A 16,288-nucleotide genomic window follows, 5' to 3' on the forward strand; every position below is an offset into this window, starting at 1 on the left:
TAATAGCCCCAAAGTGCAAGAATTGTGATGCTGGTAACTCAAACATGCCAAAGAGAAGCCATAAAGAGTTTCTTTTTTTAAATTTTAAGTGAAAAGGTGAAAGTTCTTGACTTGATAAGGAACAACAACAAAAAAAAATCATATGCTGAGGTTGCTAAGATTTATGGTCAGAATAAAACTTCTCTCTGTGAAATTGTGAAGAAGGAAAAAGAAGTTTGTGCTCATTTTGCTGTTGCACCTCAAACTTTAAAAGTTATAGCCACGCTGCATAATAAATACTTAGTTAAGATGGAAAAGACATTACATTTGTGGGTGGAGGACGTGAACAGAAAATGTGTTTCTATTGATGGCAACATGTTGTGCCAGAAAGCATTTGAGCCTGTATGAAGACTTTGGCAAGAGATCCCCTGAAACAAGTGACATCAAGCCATTTATTGCAAGTAAAAGAATGGTTACGCAGATTCAGGGAGAGGTTTGGCATTTTATCATCTCACATTATCACAAGAAGAAGAAGGGTGAGTACAAAACAAAATAATTTGAGAGAGAGACTACATTCACATAACTTTTATTAGAGTATGTTACTATAATTGTCCTATCTTATTTTTAGTGTGGTTTAATATCTTACTGTGCCTAATTTATAAATTAAACTTTTTCATGGGTGTGTATGTATAGGAAAAAACATAGTATAATGGAGTCCAGTGCTATCAGGGATTTCAGGTATCTACTGGGAGTCTTGGAATGTATCCCCTAGGAATAAAGGCAAGGGTGGAGAACTAATGTAATAATCACTTTCCAAAGCCCAGCCTGCAGGCAGGGTTATCAGCATGCTGTGTGTATGGACTTTCCGAAGCTTTGAGGGAGAGGACATGCCCAGAGGAGATAAGGACAGGTCTGGACAAGGGGAACCATCCCCTCTGTTTTATCCAAAACAAGAGAAGGCAGAATCTGGATCCACAGCAGATCTAGGAAGTAGTATCCTTTCTTTCCAGTCCATCAACAACGACAGTAGTTGATACTACATATCAGACATTGTGTTAAGTACTTTCCACATGACTTCTTATTTAAAACCCTCAATAAACTTCTGAAGCAGATACTAACAGGGCCAGGGAATTTGAGTGACCTTCCCAAGGTCACACAGATGTCAGAAGCTAATGCCCTAAGCCATAGGACCTCTTTACCTTCAACATCTAAGCAACATTCTAAAACATGCATTTCCATGTGCCATGTAACTTTTCATAACAACACAATGAGGAAAACATTGGGAGCCCCCTTTTAAGGAAGGAATCTAAATCTTAGAGAAGGTAAGTGCCATAGGTATGTTCCCTGACTTGCCAACAAATATTTATTGAGCACCTACTATGAGCTCGGCCCTCTTCTAGGTGTTAAATGAACAATGTATAGCAGTGGTCAAACAGATAAATCATCTGTTCCTTATAGTGTATATTCTAGTCAGGTAGACAATAATAAGTATGTAAATACATAGTGTATTTATTGGATGAGGGTAAGTGAAAGGAGGATGGGGAGTACTGGAGGATAAAGGTAGAGGTTTGCTATATTATTATTATTATTATTATTATTATATTTGTTTTAAGGAGAGAGAAGAGGAAACATCGATTTGTTGTTCTATTTATTTATGTATTCGTTGGTTGATGCTTGTATGTGCCCTAACCGGGGAATGAACCTGCAACCTTGGCATAGCCAGAGGATGTGCTAACCAACTGAGCTGCTTGGCTAGGGCCTTTGGTTGATTCTTATATGTGCCCTGACCAGGGATCAAACCCACACGATGCTCTAACCAACTGAACCACCTGGCCAGGACAAGTCTTGCTATTTTAATAGGGAGGTGAGAAAAGACACCTTTAATAAAATGACATTTGAGCAAAGAACTGAAGCAAGTGAAGAAATAAGATATGTGTTCTTTAGGAGGAATTTCAGGCAGAGGGGACAATAATTGCAAAGCCCCGAAGATCAGACTGTGCTTCGTGTATTTAAGTAAAAGCAAAGGGGCTAGTGTGGTAAGAGCTGACGATGGTAGAGGGAGGATTGCGTAAAGATCATGCAGACTACTGTGAGCCATTGGAAGGGCTTTGGCCTTTGCTCTGAGTGAGATGGGAAATCATGGGAAAGCTTTCAATAGAGATGGGGCACAGCTGAAAGGTTTCAGTGACTCTTCTGGCTGCACTGGAAGAGAGACCCTAAGGGGTAGAAGCCAAGAGCTCAGCAAGGATAGAAGCCAAGAGCCCAATAGGGAGGCCAGTGCAGGACTCTAGTTGAATGAGGAAGGTGACAGCTGGCACCAGGGCAAAGGAAGGATGTTGAGGATTAGGTTTTGGATCTGATTTGAAGGAAGAACTGTCAGATTTTCTGAGGGCTCTGATGTAGAAGCATGAGAGAAAGGAATCAAGAATGAAACTAAGATTTTGAGCCCCATTCCACACTATTTCATGTGCCTCATTTGCCAGTGGAGGAAGCAGGTTACTAGACACTTGTATTTCCCTTTCACCATCACCACCACTGTTCCAGTTAATGTTATGTCAGGGAGAACTCTAGGCCAGTGTGCATGGAGACTTGCATAATCCCTTTCCACCCTCACCAGACCTCATTTTACAGATGGAGAATGTGAAGCTAAGACAGGTGAGGTTGCCAGCCCAGGTAACAGGTGGTGAAAGCAAGACTTTTTCTAATAGCTTCCTGCAAGTAGAAATCTATCAAGTGTGGATGAATTAAAGTGTTACCTCAGTTTATGATCATCAAATTCGGGGGAGCCATAGGACATTCTCTAAAGAGTAAGGCATGCTATCTGTTTGAAGGCTTAGGATGGAGAGAACAATCAGTGGTTCAGACTGAGCCCTAAGCCACAAAAGACATCACAGACTTAAAGGAACTAGTATAAAGAACCCATGGACATGGACAATGGGGTGGGGTATCACTGTGGGAGAAGGGGTGGGCTGGGTGGGGCAGGGGAGCAATGAGGGAAAAATGGGACAACTGTAATAGAAAAATAATAAAAAAAGACATCACAAACTATTCTGTGGTGGGGCCTCTTCTCACAAGGGCAATGGGCAGAAAGGCTGTGTTTCTTTAGTCACATCTTATACCCTTTTAAATGGTTTTCTTGGGCAATTCAGGAGAGGCAAATGAGGAGTAATATTATTATTATTACTATTACTAATAACAATAATAAATAACTCAAATGTCCATTTCATTGGACATGTGGAGAAATGGGGGTAAAATATTATATATAGATACAGAGACTGATGCAGAATGAAGGGAGTGCTTTCCTGCCTTCTGCTAGCCACCGTTGTGGCAGACACTGGGCTAAATGCTTTACCCCTATCTGATCACCTTGCCAACCTGCCTTCGGGAAACCCTCCAATGACTCCAGGTCTGCATGACATGGCCCCTGCCTCCTTCATCAGATTCTATCTTCCTTCCCAGTTGTGTGCCCCAGTCACATGGGCCTCCTCACAGGTCTTGTGTGGGCAATGCTAGTGGCCACACAGGTCTTTGACAAGCACTGTTCCCACTGCCCAGAACACATTTTCCCTCATCCCTCAGCCTGCTTAACTGCTGTCTCCCCTCAGACTTCTCCTTGACTACCACTTTCTCAGGAATGTTTTCTCAGGTGCTGTGACTTACTTAATCTTTCCCCTTATGATACCCCATCCTTTTCTTCTTCGCATTTAACACAATTGCAATCTCACAATTCTTCGTGAGATACATTAAATTAATATCTATTTCCTTTCCTCTATTGTAGGCTCCAAGAAGGAAGAACCAGGACTGAGACTGTTTTTGTTCTCTGCTTTCTCCCCAGTCCTTACCACAGCGCCTGGCATATGGTTTAATCAAGTCAATATGCCCTGGCTAGTAGCTCAGTTGGTTCAGAGCATTGCCCCCATACACCAAGGTTGTGGATTCGATTCCCAGTCAACACACATATAAGAATCAACCAATGAGTACATGGGTAAGTGGAACAACAAATTGATAACTCTCTCTCTCTTTCTCTCTTAAATCAATCAGTTAAATAAACAATAAAAAATCCACACTCCTCCTCCACCAAGGCATCTTCTTCAGTGAGGGCAATAAAGAAAGAACTTCCACGCTGGTTTTGCAGGTGATGGAGAGAGTGGGGTGCCGGCACAAAGAGGAAGGGTATCCCACTTCCTATCCCAATCCCCATCTCCACCCCAGGGACTTTTATTTTTTGGAGGAGGGCAAGGAGGAAGATGGGAGATACCAGGACCAAAGCCTCAGGAGAGAGTTTTCCTGGCTTAGAAGATGGGGCAGATTCCCCTCCTCAAGCAAAGGAAAGTGGGTGGGATTGTGCAGTTAGCAAAGGGCTCTAGGACTTAGGGAGACTTACGGTCCAAAATCCTGCCCTCCAGTGATTTGCTGTGTGACCTTGGGCAAATTACTTCTCCTTTCTGGGCCTCAGTTTCTGACGTAGAACCTTCTCCAGTTCAATGATAATAATACTAATAATAGCTAATATTTAATGAGCACTTACCAGGTAAAGTGCTAAGCGTTTTATGGAATAACAAAGTAGTTAAGACTACAGCACCAATTAATGCATAAATAAATGGAACAACAAATCAATGTTTCTCTCTCTCTTTTTCATTAATAGGTCAGTCCCAGGACAGTGTGGCTCAGTTGGTTGGGCATCATCCTGTAAGCCAAAAGGTTGTGGGCTGGATTCCCGGTCAGGGCATATGCCTGGGTTACTGGTTTGGTCCCCCTATCAAGGCAACTAATCTATATTTCTCTCTTATGATGATGTTTCCTTCCCTCTTTCTCTCCATCCCTTCCTCTCTCCCTAAAATCAATAAGCATGTCTTCGGGTGAGGATTAAAAATAAATAAATAAATAAATAAAAAGCAAAAGGCAGAAAATAATTTCTTCTAAAGGGCAACTGGGTCAGAAAGAAGTCTGGGTGTTCTGTTGAAAATGAAAGGTGAGGAACCTATTTTGCAATTGAACATGGCCTCTAATGACACTGCAATTAAGACTGAATACTTTACAATGAGGTTCTTTCACATACTTGGGCTCTGTGAATCCCTCAGTCATTCTGGGAAGTAGGCATTATGATGATGATGATTATTATTCCAATTAGATGGGGAGATGACTGAGGCTCAAACTCCTTAGCATAGCACACTGGAGGTGGGATGGGGTGGGGGGTGGTGGTGGTGGTGCTGGAGCTGGGGGCTGGACTGGAGCTGGGGACCTAGACCCAGCTTTGCCACCAACCCACTGTGGCTTTCAGGCAATCTGCTGCTGTCCCCCATCACTGAGCCTGTTTCCTTAGCTGTAAAATGATACTAGACACTGCTTGTAGACCTAGAGGTGAACTGGGCTTGCTTTAGCAGCTGGCAGCACAAGGCACAGGGTTATGTGATGCTGCAGAAGCAGGGAGAGTTCACACCTCCAAACCTGCCAGAAAGTGGGACAGCCAGAGCAGAGCAGCATGTTTATCAACAACAATGCATGTGTGTGTGTGTATATAATATTTTAAATACATTTATCTATTTTTAGAGACAGGGGAAGGGAGGGAGAAAAAGAGGGAGAGAAACATCGATATGTGAGAGAAACATCCATTGGACCTGGTCGGCAACCCAGGCATTCTCCCTGACAGGGAATCGAACCAGTGATATTTTGGTTCCCAGGCCAGCTCAATACACTAAGCCACACCAGTCAGGGCAACAATGCATATATTTTAATTTAACAAGCACTTTTATGGTATTTTCCATGTGCCAGGAACTGTTCAAAATGCCTTACATGTATTAACTCAAATAATTCTCACAACAATTCTATGAAACAGGTGTTATTACCTCCATTTTACAGATGAAGAAATAGAGGCACAGAGAAATGAAGTCACTTGTTCATAAATATGCCTACCATATATGAAGTACCTATTATGCATCAGGCATTGTGCTAAGCACTTTGCATGTGTTATTAAAAATCTGTTGCTGCTCCAGGAGCTGCAAAGATGATGGTATATTTCAAAAGAAATATAATATTTAACCACGATATAGGTGTAAGTACATCAATGTATTGATTTATTATTAGGAGGGCTGGTAAAAGAAAAGAGTACACCCAACTCAATTAGGCAACTGAGAACAAGCGCTAGGCACTCTGGGAGTTCATCAAGGCCGGGCGTGGCTTGTGCATTGGTGATGCCTCCTCCTATTCCTGCTACAAGGACCACCTCTATCTGGGGCCATCTTCACTCAGGGGAGTGTGGGGACACTTGCCTGAAACACTGTGGTCATTTAGGCACCCTCCTGGTTTCTCTTCCTTTTAAGATGACTGAATCTCTTCTAGAAAATGTAGCTGATTTATGTAATTTTATGTACAGCTATTTTTCACTGTTGGCCCTGTATTGTATTTAATTATTTCCTGAATAAAGTGATAATAATTGAGTCTTAAATAACAAAACAAGAAAAACAAGGACAGTTTAACGTTAATTTTTTTAGGGAGGGACACCTTTTTACTCAATATAACCTCTATTTTATGGAAGAGTAGTAAGACTAGTACAAGGAACTCATGAATGTCTTTTAAACCAGATTCTTCATTTATATACATTTCCCCCCATTTACTTTATATTCTCCCTCTCCCATATATATGCATCTTATTGTTTATGAACCATTTAAGGACGAACTGGTGATATTGTATCCCTTTAACCCTAAATACTTTAGTGTTTATTTCCTGAAAGCAAGGACATTCTCTTACCTGGCTTCTTTTTCTTTCTCTCTCTTTAAAAAAAAATATTTTTATGATGAAACAAATGATCTTTAATCACAGAATTTTTGTTCTTTCCTTTATAAACATTGATTTTCATTATGATTACAATGATTGTGATGTTACAATAAATTTTTAAGTAAACACTGTTGCACTTGTATGCAGCCAGAGGAAGATCTGAAATCAATCTAGAAACAAAAGTTCTTTCTAACTTTCCATGCTCTCTACTGCCTTTGTGTGTGTGTAGTAACACCTATATGTTCTTTTAAACATCAAGAAGCAAAATCTTGGGGGTGTAGGAATAAAAGCAAAATCTTTCTTTAAAAAAATTATTTTCAATTACAGAAAAACAAAATCTTTCATACAAATATTTCTTTGGGGGCCAGAGCCTTATGTTCCTAATTGGGTAATCCAGCATCGATGTTTTCATTTAAATTTATTCAACTGTCCCAGCAGCAATTCTATGAAGGAATTTCTTTCAATGGCTGACGAAACTGAGGCTCAGAGAGACCAGGTGACTTATCAGATTCATGTGATCTTAGAGATGGGATTCAAACCACAGTGTCTGAGAAAAAGTCCCCTCTAGGGTATGGCGTCAGCCCCTGCGAGAATTCCTGCCCAGGCAGAAGGTGTGGTATGAGATAAGTGTGTATATCCTATGACCTAGACAGTAAGGAACACTAGAAAAGAGGCAGGGGACCTGAGGGAAAGCCCAGCACACTGTGAGTGTGAATCCACATTCACATTCACATGGCCAAATCAGACCTACTGAACTTTCCTCCAAATCCACATTCTGGGAGTCTTCCTCATTTAGTCAATGAACCTCCCTCCTTTTTCCTAGGTGCTCAAGCTAAATCACCTTTGAAGGCAGGAGTCATCCTTAACACTGTTCCCCACTTTACTCCCTGACGCCATCAGCACCATTTGGTTCAGTCTCCACTATCTATCCTAAATCTAGTCACTTTTTTCTATCTCCCCTGTTCCATTGTAATCCAGGCCACCATCCCCAGTCTTCCAGATCAGCCTCCTCCCTGTCCACCTCCCTACTTGGGTCTGTTTAAAATATCTGAGTCAGTTCATGATTTAAATGGTGACATCCAAAGTCCAAAGTCACCAAGGCTTATTAGATCCTGCAAGATCTGCACCCCTGCCCCTTGCAGTTATTTCTCCCCTTCTCCCTCCCTCTGCTCCGGCCACATTGGCCTCTCAGCTGTCCTTCCCTCATGTCAAGCTGGATCCTGACCTGGGTCAGTCTGAATCACTCCAGTCTCCATTTTATCTTCTTCCCAGATTTCTCTATATCTGACACTGTCTTATTTGTTTATGTTTATTGTCTGACACTTCCCAACTAGCATGTAAGCCCTGGCCTTCCCTGTCTGAATGCATAGTCAGGTACATGTCACATAGCAAATACTCAGTCAAGATCAGGCTGCATGGCTGACTTACTTTGCACAAGTCTCTCTCTTCTCTAGACCTCAGACCCCTCATTATTTCAAATGGGGCCCTCAGTTCTCCTTGCTCTGACTCCTCCAGGAGTGACTGTAAAGCTCAAGTGAGGGGTGAATATGACTAACTTTTCTTTTGCAAATTATAAAGTTCTGTGCCTGGGGGAGACATCATGCCATTTTTCTTTCATGGTTCTCCTGGCGTTCACTGCCCTTTCCCAATAACAGGACGGACACAACTTACTTATTGTTTTCTTCTTGGAGTTACGTGGTTTACTATCCCTAGAAATGTCTGTCATGTCCCAGTAAACCCAAGTTTTTGGCATCTTAACTAGGCCTTCCAGGCATTCCTTGGTGGTGCACAGACATCCTTTGCCGTATATCAGGCCTTGGCTTATGATAAGAAAAAAGAGGCCCAGTAACCCTCCCACAGGCCCACCATCTCATATATGTTTTCTTTTCTCTGAAAACATACCTCTTCTTCCTGTACCAAACTGACTGGAATCCAATTTTGGATGTTTGTGCCAGAAGCCCAGGAGTTCCTGCTGCCCATTCACATGAATCTCCACTGATTGCTGGGTGCATTTCACTTTCATATCTCCTTAGCCTTTCTCCAGGTTCCTAGGTGTAACAAAAGCAAGTTAAGTTTAGAAATGTTTGCAGCTTCCAAAGAATTTGCCATTTACTTATTTGCAAATACCTAGTAAGAGATGAAAGGAAAGAGCTGTGGTTTTACTCAGCGAGCTGGAGCCCAGGAGGCAGGAAACCTGTGCTCACTCACTCATTCATCAAACTCATATTGAACTCCTCCTGTAGGCACTGGAAATACAGCTTGAAGAAGATAGGCAGGTGTTTTCTGCCCTCACAAAATAGAGTTGATAATGTGTGTGTGTGTGTAACAAGAAAAACAACAAGGCAACAAAGATGTAAATAAGGAATTATGCAAAATGATTTGAAGAGCTCTATGTGCTACAAAGAGAAAGAAATAGGAGTGATAGAAAGAGTAGACTGTTCAGGTGGGGTGGTCAGGAAAAGCCTCTCCAGAAGGTGACCTTTGGGAACAGAACTGGACATGCAAAGATCTGGGCAAAGAATGTCCAGGAACATGCTTAATGTGTTTGAGGAACAGCAAAGAGGTGAGAAGGTCAGAGTGTATGAGGGAGGGGAAGGGTAGGAAATGTCTGGAAAGGCAGGCAGGAGTCAGCGAGAGGGCCTTGAAGGCCATTATGTCATCATTTATTCAACACATTTATTGAGCACCTACTGTGTGCCAAGACACACTGAGACCCTGCCTTCACACTCTAATACATGGAGACACACCTTAGCAGGTAAACAAACTAATATATAAGTAACAGGTATCACAAATATTAGTAAGCGCGATTTTTCAATAGTTCAATGCCCCTTTAAGGGTAGAGGAAGCTGAGACCTGGTAACAGAATGGGGCTTCTCCTTCTGACCTGATGCAAGCAGTACCCAAGAACCCAGGCAGCCAGGAACCTGACTGCCTTTCCCTCCTCTGCTCTCCTCCCATCCCCTCAAGATGACTAAGGCTGACCGCGGTGGAAGGAAGAACTAGTCCAGGGTCCACAGCCTGGCAGGGACACCGCAGCGCCCAGGTGACATTACAGCTGGAGGTGGGGGTAACGGGGAGACTTGGCTGCTGTGTGACTCCAGTGGGAACGCTTCCCTCTCTGGGCCTGGTGCACGTGTCCGGGATGTGGGTGGGGGGCAGCGAAGAAGGGCCCCAGAGTGGGTCTCCACTATTAGGGGGCGTCTGCGAGCTCTCCCCACGAAGTCTTGGTATCCCGGTGGGTGATTTAACAGGCCTTAGGACGAGAGGCGGTGCCTGTGGAGGAGGGGCGGAGGGGAGGCTCCAAAGTGATTTCAAATTTCCCTCATCCTCTCTCCGCTCCACCACCGGCGCCGGAGGCCGGGCTCTGAGTGGCTGCGGCGGGGGCGCCCCCGGGGGCGGGGGCGGGGCGAAAGCCCGGCCAGGGCTACAAGGGGACTCAGCACCGCCCCCTGCCCACCCTCTACCTCTGCCCAGTGCGGTCCGCGCTGCTTCCTCGCAGCAGCTGCCCCCCGGCCGCAGCCCGCGTGGACGCTCCGAGCGTCCCCGACCTACGCCACCGGCCCACTGGCAGGCCGACGAGGGAGCGGCCGCGCCCGGCCGGCAGCGCGGGGGTTAAGTGGCCCAAGTAAACGCAGCTCGGCGATCGGCGCCGGAGATTCGCTAGCCGAGCGCTCTGCACGGCCGTCCGCCGGCCTTGCGCCAGCCTGTCCGGACCCGCGGCTCGACCGCGGAGCCGTGCGCGAGTCAGGCTCTCGGCAGGTGAGCGCCCCGTGGTCCTGGGGAGGCTCGCCTGTCCCGGGACTCCCGGGTCTGGTGGGGGAGGGGACAACGGAACGTTGCCGGGACTTCGCGGAGGAACCCTGTCCCGGCTACCTCCCCGGGAGGCGGCTCCCATCCGGCTGGAGACCAGGCATGCTAGGGCCGGAGAGGTCGGTCCCCTGACCCTAATTGGGGGAAGCAGACCAAAAGGATAAAATGGGGAGGGGGGGGGGAGATCGTGTCTTCCAGCGATTCGAGTGGAAAGTTTACCCTTGCTGTACTCCAAGAACCCGATGAGAAGAGACGTTCACTGCAAGGGAGGGAGCGGGCGTCCTTCCTGGGGTCTGGAGTCGAGGGGAGGAGGTGTCCCTCCGGAGAGAAGGGGACCTCAGTGGGAGGGGGTATCCTTACCTGGCCTCGACTTAAGAGGGAGCCTCCTTGAGGAGGGGTGCGGAATAGAAGAGGGAGTTCTGCCAAGAGGGTGCGCCTCCGGCATCCGTTCCTTCTGACTTGGACCTGGGGGTTCAGCTGAGAGAACTTTTTTATTCCCCACCAGGGATAGACAAGAACCAGTAGTGTGGGTGAGGGCGAGCAGGTGGGCCGAGGTGTGCGCGCGTGTGGGGGGCGTGCGCCAGAGGGGCAGACTCCCGGGGTACTCCGAAGAGGAGCCACGGAGGAGGAGGCGCGGCGGGGCTGCCGGGATGCCCTCGGGAGCAGCTGCGCTCTCCCGGTGCACACCTGGTCGAGAGAAGCCCGCCCGGGAGCAACGCCGCCTTGCCCCGCCACTCTTACCAGCCGTGCGGCTCACTTTTCATTTTTTTTCCCTCTTCCGGGATGAGGCTGGTCCCACTTCCCAAACTTTCAAGCTGAGGCCTCAAAACTGCTAGCTAGCACTAGCACCACCTCCTAGAAGACAGGAGGCTGGATGTGAAGTCCCACTTCACAGGCGAGAAAGTGGAAGACAGGGAGGACCATAGCAAGTTAGCAACAAGGACCTACTCTTGGGCCCGGCTTTTCCTCCAGGAGTCACTCACCTGTGCCAGGGAAAGACTGGAGAAGTGCTGGGCCCAACCGCAGGCCTTGCGCTTCCAGCCTGCCTCCTTCCCTTACCCCCTGGGCTGAGAGGCAGGCTGGGCCTTTGTGCTTCCCCTCCTGCACTGGCCTCCCCATTCCCTCCCTCCCGCAAGCCATAGGTGTATGAATTAAACAGAATTAAAGACAGTATAAACCTCGAACCACCTCCTGATTTTTGGATGCTGTGGGTTTTGGCCAACTGGTGGCAATTATTTTTGGGATGCAAATCCTCCTGGGTCTCTCACTTAAGTACCTGACTCTGCCCTCCAGGACGCCTGCTTTGCTTCCTTTGTGAAGGCCAGGGAACTCCCCAGTGCAGACTTGATCTTTTTTTTTACAGAGTTGAGATTATGATACCTTTTTATAGAAATGGCATACAGTGATCCCTCAATACAAGTTTGTCATTGTTGCCATTACCAACCACCTGGGTGCTAAGCAGGCTGCCCTCTTTAGGGGGATACATGAATCTTTGGACAGTGTTTAAATCTGTTCCAGTAAGTCCATTGCTTTCTATGTCTTAGTTATTACATCTGTGAAATGGGAATAATGCCTCACAACCCCAGATTGTGTAAGAATGAAACCAGTTCATGCAATTTAACCTCTAACCCTCAATGTTCCTCAGCTATCTAATGGGTGTAATGGCCCCTAACACCACTTTAGGCTTGGGTGGGGACTCAGTGGGAGAGTGCTTGACATAGCAGGTGGTGAAGGTTGACATCTGTTTTGATTAACCAATAGCCCCTCTGTTTAGGGTAGCCATTATAAGACTTGTGGATGAAGGGAGGCACACCCCTGCTGGCCCCTGCTTTCCTGCCTTCCACCAAGGTACAATTCCTGTCAGCTATGAAAGCTTTTCCAAATAATTGTCCTCGATTTGGGAGTTGGCAGGAAGGAGTGCCTTTGTTCCTTTTGAAAGGAGCTGAGGTTTTCTTTATGGGTTGCGGCCATTTTTACCCACCCAAGCTTGCGGCGGGGGGGGGGGGGGCTTCCTTGAATCCTTAATTTCAGAGCTAAGCAAGAATGCTTTACCTTTCCCCTTTGGGGTGGAGAGGGCTGAGACAAGGGGGCCAGGTCTGGGACTGTCTGCATCCTGCTCTGAAAGCCATAGGCATAACCCCCCTACCCCTTGCAAATGTTGGAAGTTGGGGGAGCATCTGGAAGCTACAGGGGGCTAAGGGGAGGAGCTTGGGATGTGAGGGTCGGGGAGGGTGCTTTCCCTTCTTCCCTTCCTCCTGCCACGTGGGGGCTATGACCAGAAGTGCCTGTCGCCCCTCATGGCAGCTCCAAGGACCTGCTTCAGCATTTGGGCGAGTTCTTCCCGGAATCCTTACCTTTAGATTGAATCCTTTGTCTCAGACCAGCTCTCATGCCAGCTGTCCAGCCTCCAGCCTCAGACACCTTTTCCAGTTTCATCTGAGATGATCCTTGGGTCCTATCCTATGGCAAGTGCCCCCTCCCTCTTGCCCTTGAGAGGTACAGGACCTCAACTCGGGCATGCCCTTGTGTTGAGCGAGTTTTTAAAAATCATGAATTCAGGGTGAAGTGATTTTTCAATTTCTTGGTGGAACAGGGCTGGCGGCGTACAGAATACCTCATTTTCCTTGCAGACCATCCTCTTTGTAAAGTGATGGGTGGACTTACCTTGTTTCTGTTCTTGGGGGATAATGTTCTCACTGGGCCTCTTTTGCAGCTGATGGAACTGAGAGTCACTTCTACACCTTCGTGGTCGGTTCTTTTCAGAACACTTTCATATCTGCCACTATCTCAGGACAGGTTGTCACCAGCTGGGGAAAAGCCCAGTGTAGGCAGGCGTTCAGATGTGCCTGCCATGACTGAAGGAAGTGGCCTGGTAAATGGCACAGGAAGCCTGCATGGCGGAAGGCTGCTCTGTCGTGTTCAGAAAAGCCACAGGCAGAACCTCCACCCCTTTCTTGGTTCTTGTTCGTATCTGTGAAATGGGTACAAGTACACACCTACCCAGTAGAGTTGCTAGGAAAACTAATTGGAATCCAGGGGTCTTTTTAGCTTAATAAGGCTTAGCTGCTAAGTTAGGTGAGGGACCCTAAATACTGTAGTCTGTTATTTGTTGGGTCATATTATTTGTCAGAGGCGATAGGCTAAAGGGTTTTGGGCTTTGGAGTCAAATCTGAATTTATATTCCTGTTTGCTCTATTTATAAGCCAGTGACCTTGAGCCTCAGTTAAATCTGTAAAATAGGGATACATTGTTGGCCAATCCCAGGGGATGTTGAAGTTTTTCGTATATATATTTTTTAATTGAAATTTTATTTCCCTGGCTGGTGGGACTCAGTGGATTGAGCGCAGGCCTGTGAATGGCGCGGCCTGCGGGCGAGCGGTATCCTGAGGGCTAATGGCCTGCGGGCGAATGGCGGCCTGCAGGGGAGGGGTGGGGAGGTGGGGAGGTAGGGAGGTAGCCTGCGGGGGAAAGGCTCGGCCAGAGAAACACAGGTTAGATTCCTGGTCAGGGCACATGCCTGGGTCGCAGGCCAGGTCCCCAGATGGGGGCGCCAGAGAGGCAACCGATCTTTGTCTCTGTCATGTTTCTCTGGCACACCAGTTTCTCTCCCTCTCTCCCTCCCCTCCTCTCTAAAAAAGTAAAACGAAAAAATTTAAAGACAAATAAAAATCTTTAAATATTTTCATTTAATTTTTTTAGAGACAGGATGGGAGGGAGAAAGGGAGAGAAACATCGATGTAAGAGAGAAATATCAATCGGTTCTCAGTTGCACGTGCCCGAACTGGGGACCCAGCCAGGATTGAACCTGCAACCTAGGCATGTGTCCTGACCAGAAATCGAAAGGGCTACCTTTCGCTTTGCCGGACAACGCCAAACCAGTCAGGACAGATGTTGAAGTTTAAATAAGCTAAGTTCCTACAGATTAAAAAATGTGCATACTGAGGATTCAATAAATGTTGCAGTTTATGAAGTAAACATACAAATATTGATAAAATGGTTATGATTTACTTCCTAGAAGAAATGCAGTCTCGGTTAGCATTCCTGAGTTTTTCCAGGGAATAAGAAAAGAATTGGGATACTGTTTTGTGTAAGGAATTTGAATATTTCAAAAAATGACATTCACTGTATGAATGAAAATAAAATTTACCTTCTGATGCTAAGAAGAAACTAGTCATTATCTGTAAACTCAGTCCCAAGGTTACCCATACTTCTTTCATTTTGGGGCCTCAATTTCTTCTAGGAATGCAGAAAAGTGTAGTCAAGACTACATTTTGGCTGGTATGGCTCAGTGGATTGAACACTGGCCTGCAAACCTAAAGGTTCCTGGTTTGGTTCCCAGTCAGGGCACATGCCTGGGTTGCGGGCCGGATTCCTAGCTGGGAGCGTGAGAGAGGCAACCAAGCGATGCATCTCTCACACAGATATTTCTCTCCCGCTTTTCCTCCTTTTCTTCTTCTCTCTAAAAATAAATGAGTAAAATCTTAAAAAAAAAAAAAAAAAAAGACTAGAAGCCCTACCTAAGCAAAGGGACCAGAACCCAAGGAGAGGACAGCGTGAGCTGAGGAAAGGTGAAGTCTTAGATTTAGAGGGCACTGCTGTCACCTTGGGCCTGGCTTCAGAAGCAGATGGAGGATAGTTTTAGGTGACCGTGGGAAGAGATTCTTTGGAATCTGCAACCACTGGCTTCTGCTCCTGTTCTTTGACCAGCTTGCCTGACCAAGTTGCTTAAGTCACTTCAACTCAGATTTTCATTCATTCATTCAATGTGGTCTATGGCCTCTGCCCTCAACCCCTGCCTGTCGCCCTCCCCCCAGCCCCTATGCTTTTTAGTTTTGTGATTCGAGGGTCAAACTTACATTTTTCAGAAAATGGTCTTTATAGTCTTTGAAATGTGTGGGAGAGCTGTAGCCATTGCACAGATTATGAGCAGGAAATTAGAAATGCATTTCCAAAAATGACTGAGAGGGGATGGTTGGGAGACAGATAAAACAATTGTCGGTGGGAAAAGGTTCTTAATAAATTTGCTTTTCGGGACAGGTGGATGCTGACCAGGTGTGCGGGAGGGGTACAGGGGGAAGAGGGCTCAGCCTGGCTGGGGGCTCCTATTCCAAGGTTGAGGGAATAAATTTCCTTGGATTATCACCTCCCTTTTTTTTTTTTTTCCTGCTCTCTTTCTATAACTTAATGAATCAGATGTTGAGTCTCCTGGCTTGGTGGAGTTTTCTGTGACGATTTGTCTTTTTTTTAAAAATTTTATTTATTTATTTTTAGAGAAAGGGGGGATGGGATGGAGAAAGAGAGGGAGAGAAACATCAATGCATGGTTGCCTCCCGTGCACCCCCGAAATCCAGGCATGTGTCTGACTGGGAATTGAACCGGTGACCCTTTGGTTTGCAGGCTGGCACCCAATCCACTGAGCCACACCAGCCAGGGCCATTTGTCCTTAATGTTCTGTTTTCTGGGTGATATCCTCAGCTGCCAACCCTCTATTTGAACTTTGTCTTGTGCTTTGAAGAGTTCTTGTTCTATAGATTTCATTTGTAATGGTGTCTTTATCTTGTTTTTATCTCCCTGAGAATATTAATTCTAGTGTTTAGTGCTCCCTCTAATATTTATTTCTGTATAGTATTTTTTCACTTTTTATTTTTATTTTTAAATATTTTACTTATTTTTCAGAGAGAGGGGAAGGGATGAAGAGAGAGAGAAACATCCATTGATTACCTCT

At 45.9% G+C, this 16,288-nt stretch overlaps 2 protein-coding genes across 6 annotated transcripts in view; one reads left to right on the top strand and one right to left on the bottom strand.

The window, feature by feature from the left end:
• COMMD7 (COMM domain containing 7) overlaps positions 1 to 11,584 on the bottom strand; it is a 43,131-nt gene extending 31,547 nt beyond the window's left edge. The window contains exons 1-2 of one of the 2 annotated variants that reach the window (XM_090286228.1): positions 11,547 to 11,584; positions 8,656 to 8,801 (exon numbers count right to left, since the gene is read on the bottom strand). In XM_090286228.1, coding sequence (XP_090142354.1) covers positions 8,656 to 8,733 — 78 coding nt within the window. In that variant the 5' untranslated portion in view covers positions 8,734 to 8,801; positions 11,547 to 11,584. Of the gene's footprint in view, positions 1 to 8,655; positions 8,802 to 10,782; positions 10,870 to 11,546 lie in introns of those variants that run through there. The other variant, XM_090286227.1, reaches the window with a different exon arrangement.
• DNMT3B (DNA methyltransferase 3 beta) overlaps positions 10,361 to 16,288 on the top strand; it is a 40,229-nt gene continuing 34,301 nt past the window's right edge. For 3 of the 4 annotated variants that reach the window (XM_090286223.1, XM_090286222.1, XM_090286225.1), the window contains exon 1: positions 10,455 to 10,512. The gene's annotated coding sequence lies outside the window, so the exon portion shown is untranslated. Of the gene's footprint in view, positions 10,513 to 16,288 lie in introns of all 4 variants that reach the window. The other variant, XM_090286224.1, reaches the window with a different exon arrangement.

Source organism: Furipterus horrens, unplaced genomic scaffold (genome assembly GCF_987537825.1).
Source record: "Furipterus horrens unplaced genomic scaffold, mFurHor1.1.pri manual_scaffold_8, whole genome shotgun sequence".
Lineage (NCBI taxonomy): Eukaryota > Metazoa > Chordata > Mammalia > Chiroptera > Furipteridae > Furipterus > Furipterus horrens.